The 20,522-nt window shown below is 42.8% G+C and overlaps 2 protein-coding genes across 2 annotated transcripts; both read right to left on the bottom strand.

The window, feature by feature from the left end:
- Positions 1-2,642: 2,642 nt before the first annotated feature.
- Positions 2,643-7,095, bottom strand: LOC115201317 (chromobox protein homolog 7). The gene is made up of 6 exons (XM_029764845.1): positions 6,657-7,095; positions 5,571-5,614; positions 5,397-5,462; positions 5,161-5,227; positions 4,176-4,521; positions 2,643-3,394 (listed from the first exon to the last, which is right to left on the bottom strand). Exons 1-6 carry the CDS (start codon positions 6,723-6,725, stop codon positions 3,195-3,197), a joined length of 792 nt encoding a protein of 263 aa, XP_029620705.1. The 5' UTR covers positions 6,726-7,095; the 3' UTR covers positions 2,643-3,194.
- Positions 7,096-7,262: 167 nt separating this feature from the next.
- Positions 7,263-19,711, bottom strand: LOC115201318 (josephin-1). The gene is made up of 5 exons (XM_029764846.1): positions 19,062-19,711; positions 17,702-18,587; positions 17,200-17,328; positions 13,058-13,252; positions 7,263-9,031 (listed from the first exon to the last, which is right to left on the bottom strand). The coding sequence occupies exons 2-5, from the start codon at positions 18,004-18,006 to the stop codon at positions 8,929-8,931; spliced, it is 732 nt and encodes a 243-aa protein (XP_029620706.1). The 5' UTR covers positions 18,007-18,587; positions 19,062-19,711; the 3' UTR covers positions 7,263-8,928.
- Positions 19,712-20,522: the final 811 nt, after the last annotated feature.

Here is a 20,522-nt window from a genome sequence, read left to right as displayed (position 1 = left end):
CCTTGTAAGCATTTCCCCCTTTGTCAAGATAATCCATCCACCTGATAGGTGTGGCATATCAAGAAGCTGATTAAACAGCATGATCATAACACCTTGTGCTGAGGACAATAATAGGCCACTAAAATGTGCAGTTGTCCCAATGCAATGCCATAGATGTTTTGAGGGAGTGTGCAATTGGCACACTGACCACTGGAATGCCCACCAGAGGTGTTGCCAGATAATTGAATGTTCATTTCTCTACCATAAACCGCCTTCGTTGTTTTAGAGAATTTAGCAGTACGTCTAACCGGCCTCAACCGCAGACCATGTGTAACCATGCCAGCCCAGGACATCCACATCCAGCTTCTTCACCTGCAGGGGAAGGTGGTGTTGAGTATTTCTGTCTGTAATAAAGCCATTTTGTGGGGAAAAACTCATTTTGATTTGCCGGGCCTGGCTACCCATTGGGTGGGCCTATTAGGGCGTGTGAAATTCATAGATTGGGGCCTAATGAGTTTACTTAAATTTATGATTTCCTTACAGTTCATAACTCAGCTAAATCTTTGAAATTGTTTATACTTTTGTTAAGTATAATATGAAATCAATCACACATTAACAATTAAAAGAGCCACATTTATTGAGTACAATAGAAATAATCTCAGACATTGACGGAGAATATAGACGATGGTTTTTGTAGATTTATTACATCACTTTTCCGATTAGACGAGCCATAATAAAGTGCAACAGTTCCTTGCTCAGCAGTGAATATTTAAGCAGCAGCAGAAGCAACAAACCACATTTGGCAATAATATAAAATAAGAGCCTTGTCATGGCTACAGCGTCAGCACATAGTTTAGTCATCAGAACTACAGAGTATAAAAACATTTCAGTTCCTCTGTATTTACTAATGCACAAGGTTTCTCCTTTAAAGAATAAATACATTGAATTACATTGTCAGATTGATATATAAAAATAACGACTAGTAATTCACAATACCCTTCTCCCCTTCTCAGTCTGTTTCTCCTCTCCCTGGAATTAAGGTGTAAGAAGCATTCTTACTTCAAGCCCAAAGGATAAGATGAATAAACATCCAAAAACAGGGGGCTGCTAGTGTTGCGTTGTGAAGGTGGGTGCGTGCTTGTACAAGCCGTAAAAGCTCTACAGAAACAATAACATCAGGCACTTCCATAATTCCTCGCTGCATTGTGGTCGCAGACGGAGATCATTTTACTGAGTCACAAGCAATTAACACTCTAAACTGCGTGCTCAACTGGGACTACTGCACAGAAGAAATATCAGCCTGCACAAAGAAGCACGAGATTGAATTTCAGTCAACTTTCTAGTTTTCCCCTTTGGTTAACACTATCAACGGTTCCTTCTGTGTGAATTGTGATCAAATCAACGCAATATTAGCCCCTTTCAACGAAACATACCGAAACAAAACTATGCAAAATAGTTTATTGTAGGCAGCGCGCATTGGAGTAGGTTTATATTGCATTGACAGGCACGACTCAGGCCCATACTCCAATCTACACAGACCGGTGCGCCATAACAAATCAGAGCTGCAGTATCCCTATATGCAAATAGACCATTGCCATATGGATCTGTGCCATGGACTGTGTTTACAGAATGAGTGGTCGGGAGTAGATGCGCTTGTTTTGAGATCAAAGCAAGAGCTGCATGTAGCCACGTGTGTACATTTGTTCATGTTCTTTGCTAGTTACTGAGTTATTAGCCTAGTTAGAGCTAATTTCTCATCAGCAATGGTGGAGTGGTTGCTTCCTACAACATGTGCATTTCTAGACAATTTCTTTCTTAATTATTATTATATATATTTTTACCTTATGACGGCCTACACCGGCCAAACCCGGACGACACTGGGCCAATTGTGCGCCGCTCTATGGGACTCTCAATCACGGCCGGTTGTGATACAGCCTGGATTGAAACCAGGGTCTGTAGTGATGCCTCAAGCCCTGAGATGCAGTGCCTTAGACTGCTGTGCCACTCGGGGGGGAATTGTTATTTTTTGAGACAGGCTTGAATAAGCTAAGTAGCCGATAGGCAGAGGGTAGCATCATTGTCCTTATTCTCTGTAATAATGGTATGGGAATAATAATGAGTTATTTTGTAAAGTGGTTTCTTGCATCAAACAACACAACATTTTCAGTCACCTCCTTGTCTGAAGGACAAGTGGATGAACAAGATAATTTCATTCCCTACATGTTTTTTTTCAAAAGTGGAATGTAGGCCAACATTGAACACCACACATTGGCTGCTACTGTAGGCTGTAAGTGAATGATAGAACAGCTATTTCCATGTTAAAATGTTATGGGATGCATTTCCATTCATGGTACGCCACTCTGGTAGGCCTACATTACGATCAAATAGCCACAGTTGCCTAGTCGGCCACTATTATAACTGTAACTTAAAGCGGGTACAGCCTCAGTGTGCGCCAGAGGTTGCACAGAATTTTCACAATGTTCAAGTCTGCGCTCAGCAGACCTGACATTTTCTCAGTGCCGAACATTTTTTCTGGGAACATCGGTAACAAGACCCATCAGTCTCGGCTTGGGAGTGGGATAAACAGGCACTGACCAATGGGAGGCGACAAGGAAGATTCCACAAAGATGACACATCAACATCATGACGTAAATACAGTGCAATTCAGAAAAGAACAGACTGTTCCTAAGTCTGTTTTTTTATATAGGTTTTTGGTTCCACTTTTAAAGTTAGTTTACACTGGATGTGTTGCGCAGGGCGTTAGTGGGTCACCAAAATGTCTTGAGTATCAGTATGTACCCAGAGAGGACAGGAGAACGGCATGCAGGCTGATAAAGTCATCTTGCAGAGGATTTCTAAATCATCACAAGACTCTACTAAGCCACATGTTTATCTAATAACAGTCCAGAAAAATAACTGTTTTGTATAGAAGGATATGGTATACAGTATACTGTGTATAGCTCAATGTAGGAGTGTATGCCCATCTCAATGTAGTCAGTATATACTGTACACTACAGTATGCCTATTGAATGAATAGGAAGTTAGTGTGGACAGAGGTCAATCACACAGCCAGAAAGGGAAGAAGGGTAAAGGGATGAGGAGAATAAGTGGTCACACAGTCCAAACAGAGTGTAAAGATAACTCAAGAGCCACACTTTCCATCTCTCTCATTCTGTTCCCAGACCAGGTTTCGTCTGTGTGTGCTGCTGTGTGTTTCAGAACTCTAAGCCCCAGCCTCTGAAGAAGCCTTTGGCTGCCAGGGCTTCTTTGAAAGTCACTGTGAGAGAGTTTATGGTGACGTCAGTCACGGTCACCTCCCCTGGGCCAATCACTGGGCTCCAAACAGCAGACCGCTCTGACGCGGTCACTTCGTCTGAGCCAATCACAGAACTCCAGTCCTCTGCCCTATCCTGCCCTGAAGGAGGAGAGGGGTGGGGGAGGAGGAGAGAGAGAAAGGGGGTGGGGGAGGAGAGAGAAAGAGGGTGGGGGAGGAAAGGGGGTGAGAGGGAAGAGAGGGAAAGAGAAAGGAAGAGGGTAAGATTGCTATGATTGCATCAAGTCTGAAGTAACTGACCGAGATTGATTAGAGCACTTTACATTGCTTGTATGGTGAGTATATACTGTATACTATATACTGTATTCTATTGCATCTTTGCCTATGCCTCACTGACATTGCTCATCCATATACTTATATATTCTTATTCCATTCCTTCCTTAGATTTGTGTATATTAGGTAGTTGTTGTGGAATTGTTAGATATTACTTGTTAGATATTGCGGCACTGTCGGAACTGGAAGCACAAGCATTTCGCTACACTCGCAAAAACATCTGCTAACCATGTGTATGTGACCAATAACATTTGATTTGAGTACATTGCCTGTAGGCTATGCATAAACTACCTGTGTTGTACCAGGAAGTTTGGCATGTATTGTTCTGCGCCATACATTAAACCCCATTAAGTCAACCCTCTCCCTTGCCACTACTTGTCTGTTTGCTGTGCCAGTTGCCAGCCCTGGATGGGATGGCGGAGCTTATGTTCCTGGTTGTCTGCCCAGGGGGTCCTGGACTATACCAACTAACAAGTTGACACACACACACACACACACACACACACACACACACACACACACACACACACAGTAATGTCCTGGTTTAAAATTAGGCCCATTTGGTGAATAGGCCGACTAACACGCTTACCATTCAGAATGCCGCTGCATATCTCTGTCTCTCGCTCCGACTGCTCCTGTCGAGTTTCCTCCTCTTCCTCCATGTCATCTTCCTCTTCCCTCCTTCCCCAATCATCATGTGTGGGGTCCTTTGTGGGGTTAGGGGGGCCAGGGGGAGAGGCCAGGCACATGAACTGTGATCTTCTGGGTTTGTTTTTGCGATGGGCCAGGCGGGGGTGTAGGCTCCGTCTACAGGCCCCATAGGTTGGGTCCTCTGCCTCAGACTCCAGTGAGCGAGTCAGGGAAAGACGTAGGCGAGCTGGAGGTTTCTCTAGGGCCTTATGGGCGCTCCGGAGATCCATGTTGTAAATAGTATTCTACAGAGGGGGGAACAATAAAGATGTCTTATACAGCAGTTGTGTTTCTCCAAGATCATTTCCCCTTTACTTAGTATGCCAACCTATTACGCCATCTCATCTAGGATTGCAAAGTTAAAATCTTCAGAAATGTTGGTAATTAACAGAAAATCTATGGCAATCTACATAACTTTGGTAATTTATACTAGAATAACTGTACAAAAATGTATTCATATACAGTATGAATTTTTTATATTGTGTCCATATTGTCCATTCATTTCTAGTAGATAGACAATATGGTTCAAGAGAAAACAGCCCAATTAATGAAAAAAACTATCAACAATGGCATTATTTTAAATTAACTTTGCAACTCTTCCAACTATTTACTTTTTTCACAACTATTTTTTAGATAAAAATCATCTTATTCAATGATTCATATATTTTACATGTGATAGTCACAGGTGTTTGTAATAATCTCTGGCCCTATCTGAGGTACCCAAACAGGCCACTAGATGTCTTGTGTTAGATTACATCAAATCCTTGAAAGATATCAAAAACTTCTAAAGTTTCCAGTAATATACCCTTCCTTTGCAACCCTAGTCTAATCATACAGAGAGGTTATATATATATATATATATGTATAACATGAACCCATCCCACCTGTAGTAGAAGCCTTTTAGCTTTGGGTCCTCTCTTCCGGTACCCCAGGGGTCTGTCCTTCTGCTCTCTGGTGGAATGGTAAGATCAGTCAGTACAAACAGGTATAGTTTACTATGATAGTACAGTGTACTACTACTACTACTACTACTACTACAACAGTGCAGTTATTAGTACTATGATATTCGTTAGCTAGGTACGTAATGCGCTCTATAGCATGCAGTGTCTCTTGGACTTACTTCTCATCATAGGCCTGCACCAGACGCTGGTCCAAGATGTGCTCCTCTGGTTCCCATGTACTGTATCTGTACAGATAAAGACATCGCCATGGTTACTCATCCATCCCATAATACTCTGCATGACTCATTGTCTTGAATTACTGGATATAATGATGTCATAGTGATACTACTCACTTGGGGGGCCATCCCTTCCACTTCAACAGATATTCCACGTTTCCCTGTGACACAAAGTTGGAGACAAGCACCAGTATGGGAGAGAGTGGAGAGTGTGTGGGGGAGGATGTTGATTGTGATGTTGCTATGCTTACAGTCTCCACTCCAAGCACAGAGATAGGTAGCCTATAATAACCTTTCAAAATCCAGGAAATGTATGTCTCCTCATCTAAACTATGTCATGTCAATACCGGGAATTCATTCCAGATGACGTTATCCTATAGCTTCTCGACTTTGACAGCTCCTAGATAGCATGACGTTATCGCACATGAGCGCACTGGTGAATGGAGAGAATTGGGATCCCCCCCCCCCACACAAAGAATATTACATAAAATGATGTGTGGGTAGGACACTGATTATTCAAACACAACAATATTTGACAGCATGCAACGTTTTCCCCTATGTAACGGGACTGCATGGCTATAATAACGGTTGACGTGCGCCTGCACCGACAATGACTCATGCACTTACGGTATCGAGTTCACTTTTAATGCAGTGCGAAATACGATATTAAAATACCCAACACTTACAAGGACTTAGTAGCATACATTAATTCACGTCTATGGATGCGCGTCAAAAGGGGGGCGCGTTTTGCGCCCTAATAACCCACAAACCTGTATTTCTAATTTCCTCCGCGAAACTGCGTAGCTCTTCACAAATCCAGAATAGCCTATTAGCGTAACTGTATAACCCGAGGGCTATTATTCTGGCAATGCACAGGACTGAAGGCAAGGTTTCGGTTCCAATATGATTATTCTGTTTCACATTATCTTAGGATAGACAGCTGGCACGCTGACTATACTGTAACGTTAACGCAATGGCAACACGCTCCACTTTATGTTAAAGGGATACACTCCCCCCCCACTCACGCCCCCTTATATGATTATATTCAGTGGATACTGGATATAAATAGGCTACTGGTAAGTGCTTTTCAATATAGCCAGCTGTGTTCCTTATTGGAGCTAGGCTATGCTAGAATGGATATTCTCCCAATTGCGTACTTGTCATTATGTAACATGCGTTTTATTTCCAATATGAATACCTTACCTTTCTAACTCTTTTCTTGATTATTGATTCCACAGCAAACACTTGTTCACCAATCGCTGACAGTTCCATTGGTCCAGCACAGAACGTTCTGTCTGCTCTTTGAAATAGATTGATCCAGTACAAACGAGAATAAGTGCTGTTAGTTTAGCTCTCCTCTATAAAGTAACTGTATACAGGCTATGACAAGTATCTACGCGTCGCTTTTCAAAAACTGCCGTTTTCTCCTCCCCCGACCCTCCCTCTACAAACTGAGCATTGTTTTCGTTTAAGTTGGAGCTGAATTTCTCCCTTCCACTTCCTTGTACCAGATATTTCCGTATGTACAGTGACTTCTCAAATCTGCGACACATCTGCACTGCTTAGCGCGTCCCCGTGCTTCCAAACGCTCGTCCTAGGCGCGCTCTTCGTTCCACAGCGCCAAAGCAACGCTGGCAGCTCGAGCCTGGACCTAACGCTGGAACATGGGCCCGCGCACGCAGATGACACAAGCAGTAGCAGGAAAACAAAGTAACCAACCCTTGGCCCATTTCTTATAAATGTGCTCTACTCTCCATCCAAATTCCAACAGCAATTTCACTCAAGAAATTAAGCCACATCCTCACTAAGGAGTGTACATAAAGTGCCATTACAAGCATTTTATTTTTGTGAAAAACAAGAGAAAATAACACAACCAGAACCCTTCAATAGAGGGGAGAAGGTGGGTGGGATTGTCATGGCAAAAACAAAATCCTCTGTGTCACCACAGAGTTTCTTTTCCCAAACACCCTGATTTAAAGTAGTGAGGGGATTTTCTACCTGTGAGTTTGGTTGCCCAACCTGAAATCCCCTAGGGGAAGCCTCAGTCCAACAACCTCATTGATTTGTCTCATGAGTAGTGATAGTTGAAAATGATAAAATTATCAGTTTAATGTACCAGCGATTGGATGCTCAGATGAATAGGAAAACAGTTGGGATGGAGCTAATGAGGAGCAAAATTCAACAATCCCTCTTTAGGTAGAGAATAATGCCTGCTTCCTCTGTAAACATATTAAAGGCCTTATCAAGTCTTCAATAATACACAATATGTTGTTGTGATGATAAAGACCCATCAACCAACAGAAATGGCTGATTTCAAAACTAACATGGTCTGGCTGGGCTCATGCCGTTCTTTCACTTTTTCCTTCTACACATGGATCACTTTCTCTTATTCGCTCAACTGTCAACCTTTTCCTCTTACTCCACTTCTCACAACTCACTCAGCATTCTGGACATTTCAGCCATGGCATCTACTGATAGATCAAAATCTAACAGTGCATTTTCAGTGAACAATTCTAAACCTTGGGTATAATAACCATTTCTACTGATTCCACAATTCTGTATATTTGGCAGGTGGATTTTTGGAAATGACTATTTAGCCATGGTCAATTGCTCAGGAGTTTTTCTTTACTACAAAACAGAAAATAACTCCCCATGGGCTGTGACTAGCCCATAACACAGGTTGGTGGATTTTCCTGGTACGATCACATTGAAACCCTCCTGGCTCTACCTTGTTACAGTATACAGCCATTTGTCAATACCTGGGCCTAACACAACATTAGCTTAGAGGAATTCTAGTTTGAAGACAGGAACTAGCAAGGATTTCTACTAACAGACAGATGGCCTCAGCAGTAACTGAGAGGATAAAACAGCTGCATACAATGGGGGGGATATAATGTTGGCCGAGTGAAAAACTAATTGTGAGTGGTGACAGAGGAAGAGACACTGAGGTAAAGAAGAGATGTACAGTCATAGTAGAGCAGAGAATGACAAATAGAGATACACAAAGAAAAAGAGAAGAGAAACATGAAGATGCATCAGTGAATATACAGTACAGGGGTAAACAGGAGGGGGGGAGAGAGAGAGAGCGAGAGATAGATACTGGTGTATTACACAGTCACACGCCTCCCATACTTAGAAACAGTAATGTACAACAAAAAAAAACATTGAAAAATAATCAATATATAAACACAGAATCCCAAACAGTATGTTCATAAATCTAAGTGTTGTGTAGTGTGATATCTTCTTGACCTCCCTGTATGAATCCATTTCCTTCATCACTTCAGGTTTCAGCCAGAGTCCAGCAATGGGTGAGTAAGCAAAAAAAGTACATCCGGCCAGTGCGCATCTGTGTGATTGGCTGAGCACAACCCCACCTGCTTTTCAATCTATACCCTGCTTGGACCACGCCTGTTATCCTGAGCAGCAACTGGGAAAAGTCTAATCCGGTAGAGAAAAGGTTGGCAGGCACATTCAATCAACAGCCATCTGACCTCCATGTTTGGTGGACCTCCACCTCCTCAGACACCACCAATAAGAGCTCACAGTTTTTCCCTCTCAGCTGGTGGCGCAGGAACTTCCTGTTGTGTGGATGGAATTGAAAGAACAGAAGAAGAATAAAGATATCAGCTTGTTATTCATTAGGCGTTAGACAAATATCGATCACCATTGTGGATGGCGGCCGTGGAATGATCTATTATTTATCAAAGGGAATGAGACTCTTAATGAACCTCTTATGTATTACTATGAGGAATCACCTAGTGGATACATGAATATAAATTGTTTTTTTGGATGCTCCACAATATACAGTGCAATCGGAAAATATTCAGACCCCTTGACTATTTTGTTACAGCCTTATTCTAAAATCGATTAAAAGTTTTTCTCCCCTCAATATAAACACAATATCAAAGCAAAAACAGGTTTAGATTATTTTGCAACTGCATTAAAAATAACAAATATTACATTTCCATAAGTATACAGACCCTTTATTCAGTACTTTGTTGAAGCACCTTTGTCAGCGATTACAGCCTTGAGTCTTCTTGGGTATGACGCTACAAGCCTGGCACACCTGTATTTTGAAGTTTCTCCCATTCTTCTCAAGCTCTGTCAGGTTGGATCGGGAGCGTCGCTGCCCATCCAGGTCTCTCCAGAGATGTTTGAGCGGGTTCAATTCCGGGCTCTGGCTGGGCCACTCAAGGACCTTCAGACACTTGTCCCGAAGACAATCTGCGTTGTCTTGGCTGTGTGCTTAGGGTCGTTGTCCTATTGGAAGGTGAACCTTTGCCCCAGACTGAGGTCCTGAGCAGGTTTTCATCAAGGATCTCTGTATTTTGCTCCATTCATCTTTCCCTTGATCCTGACTAGTCTCACAGTCCCTGCCCCTGAAAAACATCCCCACAGCATGATGCTGCCACCCTGCTTCACAGTAGAGATGGTGCCAAGCTTCCTCCAGATGTGGCGCTTGGCATTCAGGCCAATGAGTTCAATCTTGGTTTCATCAGACCAGGGAATCTTGTTTCTCATGGTCAGAGTCCTTTAGCTGCCTTTTGGCAGACCAAGCGGGCTGTCATGTGCCTTTTACTTAGGAGTGGCTTCTGTCTGGCCACTCTACCATAAAGACCTGATTGGTGGAGTGCTGCAGAGATGGTTGTCCGACCGGAAGTTTCTCCCATATGCACAGAGGAACTCTGGAGCTCTGTCAGAGTGACCATCAGGTTCTTGGTCACCTCCCTGACCAAGGCCCTTCTGCCCCAATTTCTAGGTTTGGACGAGCGGCCAGCTTTAGGAAGTCTTGGCGGTTCCACACTTCTTCCAGTTAAGAATGATTGAGGCTGGGCCTCCCAAGTGGCGCAGTGTTCTAAGGCACTGCATCGGAGTGCTAGCTGTGCCACTAGAGATCCTGGTTTGAGTCCAGGCTCTGTCGCAGCCGGCCGTGACACCCATGGGGCGGCGCACAATAGGTCCAGCGTGATCTGAGTTAGGTGAGGGTTTGGCCGGCAGGGATGTTCTTGTCCCATCGCGCACTAGTGACTCCTGTGGCGAGCCGGGCGCGGTGCATGCTGACACGGTCGCCAGGTGTACGGTGTTTCCTCCGACACCTTGGTGCGGTTGGCGTCCGGGTTAAGCGGGCATTGTGTCAAGAAGCAGTGCGGCTTGGCTGGGTTGTGTTTCGGCTCTCGACCTTCGCCTCTCCTGAGTCTGTACGGGAGTTGCAGCGATAAGACAAGACTAAACTACCACGAAATTGGGGAGAAAGAGGCATTTTATATATATATATAAACTTTACTAGTAATATACAGTTGAAGTCAGAAGTTTACATACACCTTAGCCAAATACATTTAAACTCAGTTCTCACAATTCCTGACATTTAATTCTAGTAAAAATGCCCCGTCTTAGGTCAGTTAGGATCACTTTATTTTAAGAATGTGAAATGTCAGAATAATAGTTGAGAGAATGATTTACTTCAGCTTTTATTTCTTTCATCACATTCCCAGTGGGTCATAAGTGTACATACACTCAATTAGTATTTGGTAACATTGCCTTTAAAGTGTTTAACTCGGGTCAAACGTTTTGGGTAGCCATCCACAAGCTTCCCACAATAAGATGGGTGAACTTTGGCCCATTCCTCCTGACAGAGCTGGTGTAACTCAGACAGGTTTGTAGGTCTCCTTGCACGCACACGCTTTTTCAGTTCTGCCTACAAATTTTCTATAGGATTGAGGTCAGGGCTTTGTGATGGCCACTCCAATACCTTGACTATCTTGTCCTTAAGTCATTTTGCCACAACTTTAGAAGTATGCTTGGGGTCATTGTATGCTTGGGGTCATTTGGAAGACCCATTTGCGAACAAGCTTTAATGTCCTGACTCATGTCTTGAGATGATGCCTCAATATATCTATATCATTTTCCTGCCTCATGATGCCATCCATTTTGTTAAGTGCACCAGTCCCTCCTACAGCAAAGCACCCTCACAACATGATGCTGCCACCCCCGTGTTTCACGGTTGGGATGGTGTTCTTCGGCTTGCAAGCCTCTCCCGTTTTCCTCCAAATATAACGATTGTCATCATGGCCCAAACAGTTCTATTTTTGTTTCATCAGACCAGAGGACATTTCTCCAAAAAGTACGAACTTTGTCCCCATGTGCAGTTGCAAACCGTAGCCTGGCTTTTTTATGGTGGTTTTGGAGCAGTGGCTTCTTCCTTGCTGAGTGGCCTTTCAGGTTATGTCGATCTAGGACTCGTTTTACTGTGGATATAGATACTTTTGTACCCGTGTCATCCAGCATCTTCACAAGGTCCGTTGCTGTTGTTCTGGGATTGATTCGCACTTTTTGCACCAAAGTACGTTCATCTCTAGGAGACAGAACGCGTCTCCTTCCTGAGCGGTATGATGGCTGCGTGGTCCCATGGTGTTTATACTTGCGTACTATTGTTTGTACAGATGAGCGTGGTACCGTCAGGCGTTTGGAAATTGCTCCCAAGGATGAACCAGACTTGTGGAGGTCTACAATTTTTTTCAGAGGTCTTGGCTGATTTCTTTTGATTTTCCCATGATGACAAGCAAAGAGGCACTGAGTTTGAAGGTAGGCCTTGAAATACATCCACAGCTACACCTCCAATTGACTCAAATGATGTCAATTAGCCTATCAGAAGCTTCTAAAGCCATGACATGTTCTGGAATTTTCCAAGCTATTTAAAGACAGTCAACTTAGTAAACTTCTGACCCACTGGAATTGTGATACAGTGAATTATAAGTGAAATAATCTGTCTGTAAACAATTGTTGGAAAAATTACTTGTGTCATGCACAAAGTAGATGTTCTAACCGACTTGCCAAAACTATAGTTTAACAACAAATCTGTGGAGTGGTTGAAAAATAAATTGTAATGACTCCAACCTAAGTGTATGTAAACTTCTGACTTCAACTATATATATATATATATATATATACACACATTTAAAAAAAAAAAGAATGATTGAGGCCACTGTGTTCTTGAGGACCTTCAATGCTGCAGACATTTTTTGGAACCCTTCTCCAGATCTGTGCCTCGACACAATCTTGTCTCGAACCTCTACGGACAATTCCGTCAACCTTATGGCTTGGTTTTTGCTCTGACATGCACTGTCAACTGTGGGACCTTATATAGACAGGTGTATGTCTTCCCAAATCATGTCCAATCAAATGAATTTACCACAGGTGGACTCTGAGCATGCACCTGAGCTCAATTTTGAGTCTCATAGCAAAGGGTCTGAATACTTATACAAATTAGGTATCAGTTTAAACATTTTCATACATTTGCAAACATTTCTAAAAACCTGTTTTCGCTTTGTCATGATGGGGTATTGTGTGTAGATTGATTTAAAAATAATAATAAATATATATATATATATATATATATATATATATATATATATATATATATATATATACACACACACACATACATACTCATGTATGTGTGTGTATGTATGTATGTAACGTAACAAAATATGGAAAAAAGGAATGGGTCTGAATACACTATGTAAAATGAACAATGCAAATTATGATGGGCTTAATCCACTGGTCAGGACACCATAATTGGGATGACACACCCACACACGCAGTACCTGAGCTCATCAGGGTTTCCGATGGTGTGTGGGCTGCGTAGTTTGGAGTCGAGGTTGTAATAGACTTCGTCCACCTCCCGCACCCCTATCCAGTGCTGCCGTTTGAGTGGCAGGCGCAGTGGACCCCATCGCAGATTGGACGGGACGTTCAGGATGAAGCCTGTTACGTTGGACAGAGCTATACTGCCCACATCCCTGCAGGAATACAATACACATGTCAATCACACAGTCCATTGGTCTTGCAGAAGTGGATTTTCAGGAGCTATTGTAATGTTGTAAAATCCATGATGATGTCTATAGGTCAGAGTGGGGTAATTTGAGCCAAGGGTTTAGTTGATCCACCCCTTGTTTCTAGGAAACCATACACAAAATGAATCATGTGACCAAATATTTAGGAAGAGATAAAAAGAGAGAAAAAGTCCAAAAAGTTAGGGCCCCCCAAAAAATTGGATTTTAACAAAGTCAAATTAATTTGCGTTATAGGTTTCATGACGTTTGTATATAAACCAAAGTAGATCATTTTACAAATCAGGGTCTCTATAAGCTACAATATGAGGTCCTAAACCTGGCATGAAAAGTGCATCCTTGTAGCTGTGTGGGCTAATATAATCAAAATGTTTGCCTAGGTGTAAGTTGAGCCAATGGCCACCATACCCCATACAAATGATCATTACATTGTCAGTTTTATGCATTGTATATGTGCCATGTGCATGAACTCATACCCTGAGTGTATACATCATGCCCTGTGTATACAAACATAAAACAAGCAGGGGTCTAGCCCCCCCTTGAGGTTCTTGAGAGAGCAGCCAAGGAAGTGAGAGAAGGGAAGATTCCAGCAGCAGCAAGGAATGAAAAAAATAGAATGACACTTTAGAAAATTACCAAAGTTACGATAGATTGGTAATTAACAGAAAATGTATGGCAAAATTACTGAAGATTTCGGTAACTTATTTTATGACATGGAGTCTGAGCTTGCTAAACGTATCAAGTCTCAGTTTCATTGGCTAGTAGCCTCAAAATGCAGAGAACTTGACAACGAAGTTGAGCTGCCTTACCCTGTCCCTATGCTCAACCTACCCCATTCCTGGTGTAAGTTGTGCCAAGAGACCACTTATTTTCAGACAAGCTGTGTTTTCAAAACTGTTAAGAATTCTGTTTACTTCCAGGGATACACAACATCCTGAAATTTATGTAGATATCATTGTTAGAAAGAAAACAAATATTTCCCTTGACGGAGTGATGCTGAACGTAAAAAATATCTCCAACTTGTTTTGATTTTCAGAATATCTGTTTGGGTAATCATGAGTAGCCTATTCCTTTTTTTACTACCTTGTGGTCAACAGGGATTCAGAATGAAGAGGATATGTAAATAAGCCTTCATCTTTCCTCTATTTCTGGTGTACGGCCAGTGATTGAAGTTACCTAAATTGAGCAGGGCTGAGCTGACTGAAATAGTTGCTGACAACAGCACATGCACCAAACCGGAGAGCAGTAAACAAGATGGAGAGTATGAACAAGCACAGCACTGTGGTTCCAATGGCTCAGTGGGTTGGATGGTGTTTGCAACACCAGTGATGTGGATTTAGTTTTTCCTGCATGGGCCAAATGCATTACTTTGGATAAAAATGCATGAAAACACTTTGCGTTTTTGCAATTTAAAATTACCACCAACAGAATGTTATATATAAGGGGCATACAACCATCTCCACAGATTTGCTGCGAAGATAGAATTATTAATGTATTCTGGTATTAACCCTACAAATAGCATTGCTGGGAGATTTGGAAATCTATAGTCAACAATATAATAAGACTATCATATTCTCAGCAAATCTGCATATTGAAGCCTTGCTCTGAGTTCAAAGTTTATTTCTCATGTCCAATCAATGGAAAAATGTACTGAATGAACCCTCGAGCAAGGCTTCAATTGCTGATAATATGATAGTCTTATTATATTGTTGACTATAGCAGAGGAAAATCAGGGAATCCTGCGTCTTTGCTTTTACAGACATGGCTTACGGACAGTTCACCCGACTCTGCTACTCAACCAGGCAGCTTTTCCATTTTCCGTATGGATCGAACAGCGGCTTCTGGTAAGAGTAGGGGGAGGTGTATGCTTCCTCATCAACAATTCCCGGTGTAACAAAGTTGAAAACATCTTGAGCTCCTGCTCACCCCACCTGGAGTTTCTGATGGTAAAATAACCCCACTATATGTAGAAGGAATTCACGTGTTTTATTATCACAGCTGTGTACATACTGCTACAAGAAAACATCAAGGCGGCACTCCGTGAACTGCACAAGCACATTAGCTAGCAAGAATCCGCTCACCCGGAAGCAGTATTTAATGTCGCGGGAGATTTTAACCAAGCGAGTTTAAAACAAATTCTTCAAAAGTATCACCAACATGTATCCTACAAAGAGGAAACAAAGTACTGGACCATGAGGGAACAAATCACTCCCCTGCCCCCACTTCATGTCTCTGTTCCTACTCCCCCCTACAAGCAGCAACTCAAGAGGGAGCCACCAACACAATAGTGAGGCGCTGGACAGAGGAAGACTCAATGATGTTTTGAGGATACTGATTGGAATTTGTTCAAGATTCATCCACTCAGGATTCATCCATCAACATTGAGGAATATACATTGTCATTCACAGGCTTCATTAGGAAATGTGTTGATGTTGTATGCACAATAACAATCCGGACATATTCCAACCAGAAATCCTGGATGAAGGAGAAATCCATACCATTCTGAGAGCCCGTATCGCATTCAATCTCAGCAGAACAAACCCAGAAGAATCAATGACGAGCAACACATACAAGGCAAGTGGGTACAAGCGCCACGAATCCATTAGGGACGCGAAGAGATATTATAAACTCAAACTTCAATTGATGTTTGACAACTCAGACTCGCAACGCCTTATGATAAGGACTACAGGCTATCACGGACTACAAAGGAAAATCCAGCTGTGTGGTGACCACTGAAGCCTCCCTCCCAGCTGAAGATATTGTGTGCTCGCTGCAAGGCAGACAATACAGAGAAATCCAGGAAGGCTCTCGTTGCTCCAGACGACCACAAGGTGCCTTCACGCTCCAAGGCTGACGTGAGGAAAACTCTCAAAAGAGTGAATACTCACAAAGCCACCGCCCCAGATGGCATCCCTGGCCGTGTCCTCACCAGCTGGAGGGTGTCTTCTCAGACATCTTCAACCTGTCCCTTTCCCAGGCTGTAGTCCCCACTTGCTTCAAGGAGACCACCATCGTCCCAGTGCCCAAGAAACCAAGGTGACATGCCCAAATGACTACCGCCGCGTCACCCTCACCCATCATCATGAAGTGCTTCGAGAGGCTGGTCATGGCGCACATCAAGGCTAGTATGTCAGACACACTGGACCCACTCCAATTTGCTTACCGCTCCAACAGATCCACTCAAGATGCCATTTCCATCGCTATTCACTCGACTCCAACACATCTGGACAAGAGGAAAACCTATGTGAGAATGCTGCTCATTGACTACAGTTCAGCTCCCTTACCGACGGGCAGACGGTATCAGAGCATGAAGTCTGATACCAACAGGCCATCTACAAGCCATCAGACTGCTGAACACTTGAACTGGACGCCTGCACCGACTCTCCGCACCTTGGCACACATGCACTCACTACCCACAATTGCTGCTACCAGACTCTTATTTACTATTACTGCACAAACATTTGCCCCCTTATCCCCCCCTTTCTCTGATACATGTAAATACCGCACTATAAAATTGTGCCTTCCTGTATTATACTTACGCTAAAAAGTTTATTATATTCTACTGAGCCATTTACTTTATGTTCATCTTCTTATCTTTTATTATTTCTTATTGTTGTTGCATTGTCCAGAAGGAACCTGCAAGTAAGCATTTTGTTGGAGGGTGAAACTGGAATATTCATCTTTAACTTACAATATGTGAATACTAAGCAATTAGAAAGATTCTAAAATGTATGTTACAAAAAAGCTGTATAATTTTTTATTTTTTTTTAAGTTACTTTTGTCCTCCAAAGAGGGAGACTGGTGGATGGGCCAATAAATAAAAAATAAACAAAAACGTTAGTTAAATAACTAGATAGGGTAGAAGACCATATAGCTTAATGAGAACAGAGGTGTACCTTCTTTTATCCCACCAGACAGCCTCAAACCCTCGGGTCTGCAGGGCGGCCATAATGACATTCACATCATAGTTCCCATTTCCCAGCACACTCTTCTTGTGGGGGGTTACCAGAGTGCCGGGAGAGAGTCTGTGGAGAGAGGGATGAGATAGTGAGGAGGACAGAATAAACGAGAAAGAAAGCGTAAAAAAGGGAGAGAGATGCTGAAGGGGGCGAAAGAAAGAGAGGGGGAGATGGAAAGAGGGGAGGAATATGAGTGAGAGAAAATGGAGAAGATAAATCCCTCCCCTAGAGCAGTGTTTCCAAACTCCAGTCCCCGAGTACCCCCAGAAGCACACATTTATGTTGTAGCCCCAGACAAGCACACCTGATTCAACTCGTCAACAAATCACAACGCCCTCAATGAGTTGAGTCAGGTGAGTTTGTCTGGGGTTACAACAAAAATGTGTTCAGTTGGGGGGTACTCAAGGACGAGTTGGGAAACACAACCTTAACCCCTCACCTCTGGTAGATGTCCTGGAGTGTATCCCTGCTGAATGCCGCCCCGTCCTGGAAGACATTATTGAGCGCATGCAGAGCACACAGCTCCCGCCGTTGCTTCTCGTGGTAGATGGGGGTTGGAGGCGGGGCCGGAGGGGTCGAGAGATCATGCTCTCTCAGTTCCGACCTCTCCTCCCCCCCTCCCGTCCCTCCCCCCACCTCACCCCCCACCATCCCTTTCTGCTTGCTCAGCTTCCATGGCATACAGCCCAGGTCCTGCAGCCCTCCTCCCCCCCTCCCCTTACCAGAAAATGGAGTACTCCCCATCACTGTCACCCTGTCGCTACGCCGACACAACTACCGTCGCCATGGCAACCTCTCAGCTGCTGGAGGGGCGTGCTTGTGGCAAGGGAAGGGGGAGGTGGGTTACTGGGTGACACTGAGGTGGCCCAGGCCACTTCAGCTAACCTGCTGTTTCAAAATTGCTGATTGGTAGAAAATTTTCAAAAACTTCTGGAAAACAAAACGTTCCAAGTGTGGAGTAAGGCCCAGACTGAATTATGAGAGCAAAAAGGAGGGTGTGAACATTTATGCAGCTACGTCAGAGTAAAAAGATAATGAACCCCCAAGGTCACATCTATGGCTAAACAAATACTAGGAAGAGAAGCAAGAGCATGCATCTCTTTTTTCAACTTCCCCCATTCTGACGTCTGTCCTCGTGACTTTTTTTTTTTTTTTTGCACCTCAACTGTCACTAGACTAAAGTTTACTAGTTCTTTCCATTTCTAGAGAACCCGACGAGTACCACGGTTCCACCATGAGGAGTCAGTTCCAGTGGAAAAGATGTGAGGGACTTGATACATGAGGCTCTGTGATGTGTAGACAGACAGGACTCCTTAGGAATACAGCTGAGGTAGGAAGACGAGAGGCAGAAATGCATGTTAAATAAAGTTGTCACCACCCAAATCAAGTGTTTGTCATGCTGAAAGAAAAAGATAGGGATTACCAGGTGTTTTTCTAAAGCGTTCTATCAGCAGTGGTCAGAAGGAAGGAACACAAGACACAGAGGGTAAACATTTATACTAGAAGCTGACAGGATAAGAGAAGCAGGCTTGTGGAATAGGCAACATCACACTAAACTGGTATAGCTAGACAACAGGCGCAAGAGTCTAGGCATTCTTCACTATTCTGTGACAAGTGATATTTACGGATTAACGAAATATGTTTAAAATCTACATGATATTCAAATTAATCGCTCTAGCTAAAATCCAGTACAACGCTTAGATTATACTATGGGCAGCTAGCTGTACACGCCACTCTTGATAGCGTAAACATGCATGTGAAACCTTTCATATTTCGTAGATGTTTCTGTTGCCACATACCTTTCTCTTTATGCGATACTACTGTAGTAGGCGTGTCATAATCCTGGTGAAATTAATCGTTTAGCCTCTTTTCCTGGGTTGTTTAGTCCTTTGTCTTTTGCACTTTTCCCCCTTTCTGGCTCCGTAGATCCTATGAGCATGCGCAAAACGTCATTCGCTTGTCATAGCCTGCGTCAGACCTATCTGCGTAATGTAGTCCCTCCCGTGAGACTTCGAAACCCGAGATTTCAGTTTATTTTCATATAAAAAGGGCTTGACCAAAAATGTTCCACAATGCATCTTTTGAAAAAAACATCCGATCTCTCCAAAAATAAAAACGGACACAATTAATGGAAGTGCTCTTTTGATTTAGAGTTACACCACCAGAAAATACAGTCACTGCATTTATTTTCGGAGGCATTTTTTTTAAAGCTTCAAATAAATTATGAAACCATGGAAAAAGAGGAAACAAGATATTGACATTGTTTTTTTACAAAACAAGCTATTACCCAACAAGCCCAGGCCAAGTCTTACATACTTAACAATAATTAATGCAGAGACAAGGAACTCATGAGGATCAATTCCCCAAAGAAGATATCTTACCCAGATAACAAACCTAGAATCCAAGTGACAAAAAATATATAAAAAAATTACACACTCCCTTACGTATTTATTTGGACAGTGAAGCTAAACCTTTTACACTGAACAAAAATGTAAACGCAACATGTAAAGTGTTGGTCCCATGTTTCATAAGCTGAAATAAAAGATAACGGAAATGTTCAATACTGACAAAAAGAGTATTTCCCTAAAATGTTTGGTTTACATCCCATTAGTGAGCGTTTCTCCTTTGCCGAGATAATCCTTCCACCTGACAGGTGTGGCATATCAAGAAGCTGATTAAACAGCATTAACATTACACAGGTGCACCTGGTGCTGGGGACAATTAAAGGCCACTCTAAAATGTGCATCTTTGTCACACAACACAATACCACAGATGTCTCAACTTTTGAGGGAGTGTGCAATTGGCATGCTGACTGCAGGAATGTCCACCAGAGCTGTTGCCAGATAATTGAATGTTAATTTCTCTACCGTAAGCCACCTCCGTTGTTATAGAGAATTTGGCAGTACGTCCAACCGGCCTCACAACTACAGACCATGTGTATGGCATCATACGAGCGAGTGGGTTTGCTGATGTTAACGTTGTGAACAGAGTGACACATGGTGTTGGTGGGGTTATGGTATGGACAGGCATAAACTATAGACAATGAACACAATTGCATTTTATAATTATAAATGGCAATTTGAATGCACAGAGATATCGTGACGAGATCCTGAGGCCCATTATCGTGCCATTCATCAGCCGCCATCACTTTGCTTTGTCATTATGGCGTATTGTGTGTAGATTGATGAGGGGGAAAAAAACTATTTAATCCATTTTAGAATAAGGCTGTAACGTAACAATATGTGGAAAAAGTCAAAGGG

The sequence above is a fragment of the Salmo trutta genome, chromosome 10 (assembly GCF_901001165.1).
Source record: "Salmo trutta chromosome 10, fSalTru1.1, whole genome shotgun sequence".
Classification (NCBI taxonomy): Eukaryota; Metazoa; Chordata; class Actinopteri; order Salmoniformes; family Salmonidae; genus Salmo; species Salmo trutta.
This window is presented reverse-complemented; position numbering and strand designations above follow the sequence as displayed.